Source organism: Falco peregrinus, chromosome 14 (genome assembly GCF_023634155.1).
Source record: "Falco peregrinus isolate bFalPer1 chromosome 14, bFalPer1.pri, whole genome shotgun sequence".
In the NCBI taxonomy this organism is placed as follows: Eukaryota; Metazoa; Chordata; class Aves; order Falconiformes; family Falconidae; genus Falco; species Falco peregrinus.
Genome location: NC_073734.1, coordinates 981566 through 987233, shown reverse-complemented (window position 1 = coordinate 987233; position 5668 = coordinate 981566). Strand labels below are relative to the sequence as shown.

The window sequence follows — 5668 nt, the reverse complement described above, 5'->3', positions numbered from 1 at the left end:
AATGCAATGCGTTGCTAGGCACAAATACCATTATTCACATTAGAACCGCGCAAATGTTGGCATTGCTCAGTTTTCACTATGCTGAATCAAATACATTGGATTTACAGCATACACTATGTTTCACTGGAAAGTATGTTTGAGATATATATATTATAAATATTATATATAAAACATATATATTTTATATATTTTTATATATATTAAAAAATTAGTACAAGGCTACATTTCTTAGAATTAGGTGCAGCATGTAGCAAAAAGTTTCAGCTTGTGTTTTTACATACCTCTTTTGATGTTCTACTCGCTGGCCCAGTTCGACTTCTAGAAGAAGAAAGAAAGATGATCAGAACTTAAAATAAAGCACTCGCAACCAACATAAAGCAGGGAAAACAGTTTATAAAACCTGAACATCAAAACATTGTGTACTGGTAGTCTTATGAATACGGAAATTTATTTCTATACATAAAGTGTGCTCTCCTGGTGCATTCAGTGCAATTGAAATAAAACCCAAAATCCCATTCCTTCTTTGCCCCCAATGACTCTAAGATACAGAATACAGCAGTGCAAGGAGAAGTCCTCAGATATTTTCTTTCTGCTCTCTAAGTACCAAAACTGTGAAGACTGTGCTACATTTTTCTGTTCTTAAATAGTCAGCCATCCAAATACGAAGGCACCTTCAGGCAATCTGTATAGCCCCACTACCACAAATAGGTACCAGATAGAGCACTTTGGTTTCTACACTCCTCTGACAAAACGAGAACAGTTGTCTGTAGAAAAGTGTTTCTTGGTGGAAGCCCAAGCACTGTGTTCAGGTACCTACCATACTTAGCCTAAAGTGACTACAAATAGCAGTAGAAACATCACCTGAAAGCAGTTCCTAGGATTTTCTGAGATCGAGGAGGCCTGTGTTAAAAAAATAAGAAAAAAAGTCTTGATTACCAGAACTTCCTTTAAGATCATCTTGAACATGCTACAATATTTTAGGGAACACTTATGACACACAAGCCCTTGCCGAGATTCCACATACTCATTGGTCTGTACCTGCATGCTACTCATGAATCAAACATGCAACCGCCCATCTAGTTAACAAACAATTCATACCTCATCCAAAGCGTCCCACGAGCAGAGGCAACCCAAAGGCTGCTGTGCAAGTCCTGCACAAATAGAAAGGCTCATACTTCCTGCCACTGCTACACCACCACCAGGCTCGCAAGTACAGCCACGTACCTCCTGAAGATGAGGAAGCGCGAGGAAAAGCTTTAGATTACCACACCATGGTTTCTTCATCCACTTGCCTTGAGGAAGATACTACAAGGTGACTAACACATTCCTGAAGGCCTCTCCACCATGACAGCATGCATTCACCATTCCCAAACATTAACAACTCTACCAGTTGTTTCCACAATGGTTCCAGCTGAAGGAATAGAAAGCTGACCTGCCTGATCCATTTGCAACTTTAGCAGAGCAGCGGCATTCATCCCTTATCCCCACGTGCAGGTGCTTCTTGGATCTTTGATGCTAGTGGCACCTAGCCTCTCATTTTAGGGCAGCATTCCAACACCAGGAGAGGGTGTCATCCAACCAGAAATGGAGGCTATATTGACAAGACAGCACTAAGCATCCCGATCTAAATTAACCCCCAAACAAGGCCATGCTTAGCAGCACAGTGCTGTGGCATCCAGAAACTCTTGGCCGTGCCTGAAAGCACTAATATGCCCAAAGCTTACAGGAGAGCCACATAAATTCAGGGGGGTTTGCTTGCAGATGCTTCATGGGTACTAGGATGCTGCTGTACTGTTTGTTTGAGACACACTGAAACTCGCCGGTACACTTTATTTATTGAGAACTAACATTAGAAAGACACGGCATAACCACAAGTCAATAATATCTACTAATGGTGGAGGAGAGGTCTGTCTTGAAGAAGGCTGGAAAACATGACCATTCAAACCATGCTGACGCAGCTGATACAGAACTGGACTGGACGAATACATCGATGACAGCAACAATGCTGTAGTCAGGCTTACATTTGAATATCTGCAATTGTAATCAGATTCTCTGTCCTCCATAAATCTGAGGAATACAGCAGTAATACCTGGAGCACAGAGAGCAGCTTAGGGTGAAATCAAACTTAGAAAGGTAACTACCAACATTTGGGAATGTGCCCAACTGCTTTCTGAGCTTCAGGTTTGGAAAAGATCAACTGCTCCTTCACCGTCCTGGCACAAAAGGCAATACGCTTTAGGACGTTGCTCTTTTTCTCTTGCCCGACACAGGCATTGTCTTTAGGAAACTAATAGGAATCACTTAAGAATGAAACTTCTTGTTCGCACGGTTTGCCAGCTGGCCACTCTCAGTCTTTCCTCTGGAGACAGCATGCAGCCCCGCCACCCCCCACCCCTCTGGGGTGTAAGAATACCCTGCCCCCCCGCCCCCAAACAAAGGAAGCAGTCAAACACTGGGACTCGGACTGCTGGCAGATGGGAACCAATTACCAGTTCACACTGCAATGTGTCTCTCCGTTTACTCTAAAAGCAATACAAGCAAAAGCATAAAATAAGGAATCTCTCTGCATAGAGGAAACAGGACGGAGAACTTGACTCTCAGAAAAACCAAGCCCAAGAACAAACCCAATTCAAACGTCTGAACAGCTACCACTGTTGGACTTTGAATGCCACGTCCCAGCGGGCTGAAAAATCTAAGTCTGCTTTGGGACAGATACATTCAGATCTGCCCTGTCACAACACAATTTAACAGCAGCTTTAACAAGAAAGAGACAACCGGAATGCCTCCGTAAACCAACAGCCACAAAGAAGGTGAACACACTGAAACCCCTCCCAAAGAACACAACGCGTTATGGCTACTTACCCAAGGTCTGTCTTGCCGGTAGCTTTAACTCCTCTAACAGGGACTCTCCTAACAGTTACCGATGAGTGCCTTGGAATCAGGGCATTGTCATCTGTGTATTCTGAAAACAACATCAATACAGAGAAAGCATCAGTCAGTTCGTAAGAGTGATATTAATATGTCATGACATAGCACTTCAGGGAACCCTTTACGGATAGAAAAGCAACATTTTACACACAGCGTCATGCTTTTATCATGTCCACACACTCACGGTACCTTTCCAGAAATCTTCAGGTCTGATAGTCAAACACAAGCAGCAAAATCTTTTCCATTTGTTTTGAATCGTTTCAATGCCAACAGCAAAATGGTCTCTAAAGTCACTAAAGCAGAGTCTGCTAAAACATGAGGCTCTTTCCTGATCTAACTTTCATTGCTTTTGCTCCTGTTAGCTTACAAAACCCTAGAACATGTCTCTATAATAGCGAGCACGGAAGAGGACACCCCCACCCCGCCTCCCACCTTTTAAAACACATCCCAACCATCCATTTTGCCTTCCCACCATCTTCAAAAAGAGTCCACCATCTCTTTTTTTTCCCCCCAGTGATGTGTAAAATCCTGTTTACTTTTAGCTTCTATTAGCATTGCTTCTACTACGAGATTTCCGTGATCACGCGGCTCGGAAAACTCTGAACAAGTTGGCCATCTTCACTCAAGGTTCACTGAAGGGTCTTTCCAAGATCATGCCAACATTTAGTCAGGACTCCTGCACAAAGTTATAAAACCCACTACCATATCTCCACAGGGAGGATCTCCAAGAACCCCCTTTAGGCAGAGCATCCAGGCCTAGTTCTTTCCTTCATCTTCTGAAGGTGACTTTAAGCACGTAGATGCTGTTCAATAAAAACGGAAAGTCACGGTTATGTATAAAACCCCAAAATCTGGCATACACATAAATGACACCGAAATGTATTCCTTAGCTTTGCTCTGACAACCGCTGGGGGATTTTTGCATTTTCACGGGGAAAACATCCTTACAAAAGTTCCAGTAAGCATCTGTGTCACAACCTGTACGTCTGCCTCTACCTGCATGTCTGTCTCTACTGCTGTATATGACACGCGATCCCATAACACCCCCAAGACCCCTAACACCGTGCTGTTAAGTCTGCTCACAGATACTCTCCTGAACCTACTTTACCTATCTGTAGGTAAACAGCGTGTTTAGGTCCAACCACTTGAAAGGCTGGAGCCAAAGTTACAGTTACCGCAGCAGGCATGTTATTCTGTTTAAGTTTTAATACATCAAAGAGGAAGAGGAAAAAATCCTATGAGTACACATTGTAAAGACAAGACTGTTGTGGGAATGTCACAGAACCACAGGAAAAAAGAAAAAAAACCCCAACCGATAAAATTTGAATGTTTAAGGAATGGAGATGGTTTCCAAGTCTTTGTATTTCTGACAAGTCATATTCCAAAGTCTTTAATCACATGCAAGCTTTGCCAGACGGTAGATTACCAAACTGAAACAGCACACTAAGTAATACAAAACCATTACCGTCTCTGAGAATCAAGCACCATTTCTCAGATTCAAAAGAACTTAGGGTTTCTCTAAGAACATTTCTAGGTATATTCACCATAACTGATCTGCCATAAAACTTCAGTACTGCCCTGACACCGTTGAACACGCAGTACCACGACAAAAATGCACCGTTTGAAAGAAATGAAGAAATGATGCTCAATAGCATCTGAATGAATGTGTAGCATGGTGCAGCAAAGAAGCTGTATTAGCAAGAAATGCCAAGTATACTTTAGACAGAACACTCGTCTACAAGATGGCTTTCCAGGGTCTGCATAGATTCTCACTCACAGATACACTCTTGATCCAAAACGTTGCTACTGAGCAGTTTCTGCAGCAGCCAAGCACCGCTTTTCCAATGCGGTGGAGTAAAAGTAGCTGAAGACAAATTTCAGTCACCAAACCCACTTTTTTTTCCCCTTTAAATTAGCCACCCACTCCTTTTCTATCATGTTCAGCCTTCTCTGCCGGCTTTCAAAGAAATCTGGCAGGTCTGTGATGACAAGGCATTGTCCCACATTCCCTTATCGTTTTAGCTAGAAGGGTTCCCAGAAACCAAACCTCTTCCACGCGCGGTGTCGCACACGGACCCCGTACGCTGCTGTGCCTGGCTGCGCACACAGCCCTGACGGCAGCTGCCAGCGCACAACCACGGAAGAGCAGCTCTGAGGCCCCAGCACAAGTCACCGCTGCCGGCCGTGGCCCAACCGCCTCACTGGCCGCCTGCGCCATCGCCAGCCGGCCGGTCCCCGGTCCCCGCGCCCGCCGCCCCCACGCACCTTCCATGGTCTGGGCGTTGGTGACCTGCAGGTCGCAGTGGGTCGCCTTCAGCCTCTCGCGGCCCATGATCTGGCGCCTGAGGTCGCGCAGGGAGATGTGGGGGCCGTGAAAGGTGACCACATCGGAGTTCAGCCTGGAGGAGAACTTGTAGTGGACACACGACATGGCCGGGGCCAGGCGGTGCCCGCTCCGCGATGGCACCTCACGCAGCAGCTGGCCTCGCGGCCCCCACAGCAGGTCAGGGCCCACCGAGGGGCTGGGGCCAGCAGCGCGGGCTGAGCCCGCCGGCTCCTCCTCGCAGCCCCGGTGGGAGGACGATGGGGACAGGCCCTGGCTCGGCCTCCGCTCCCTCCTCGCACCAGCGCTGCCAGGCCAAGCTGCTCGCTATGGCAACCCAGGCGGCTCCGCATTGTGACAGAGGGGCTCAGGGGGCCACTCAGCGCCCCTGGGGGAGGGGCCTTCATCAGCCCCGCCT

The 5668-nt window shown here is 46.3% G+C and overlaps 1 protein-coding gene across 1 annotated transcript; it reads right to left on the bottom strand.

The window, feature by feature from the left end:
* Nucleotides 1–260: 260 nt before the first annotated feature.
* On the bottom strand, nucleotides 261–5411 carry LOC129785686 (E3 ubiquitin-protein ligase RBBP6-like). Its single transcript, XM_055818986.1, has 3 exons — nucleotides 5193–5411; nucleotides 2863–2962; nucleotides 261–318 (listed from the first exon to the last, which is right to left on the bottom strand). Exons 1-3 carry the CDS (start codon nucleotides 5356–5358, stop codon nucleotides 261–263), a joined length of 324 nt encoding a protein of 107 aa, XP_055674961.1. The 5' UTR covers nucleotides 5359–5411.
* Nucleotides 5412–5668: the final 257 nt, after the last annotated feature.

Excerpts from the sequence above, each read along its gene's own strand:
- LOC129785686 (XM_055818986.1), bottom strand. The coding sequence starts at position 5,358 with ATGTCGTGTGTCCACTACAAGTTCTCCTCCAGGCTGAACTCCGATGTG. Across the intron at positions 2,963-5,192 it reads CAACGCCCAGACCATGGAAG|AATACACAGATGACAATGCC; the intron begins GTGCGTGGGGGC and ends TGTTGTTTTCAG. Across the intron at positions 319-2,862 it reads ACCGGCAAGACAGACCTTGG|AAGTCGAACTGGGCCAGCGA; the intron begins GTAAGTAGCCAT and ends TTCTTCTTCTAG.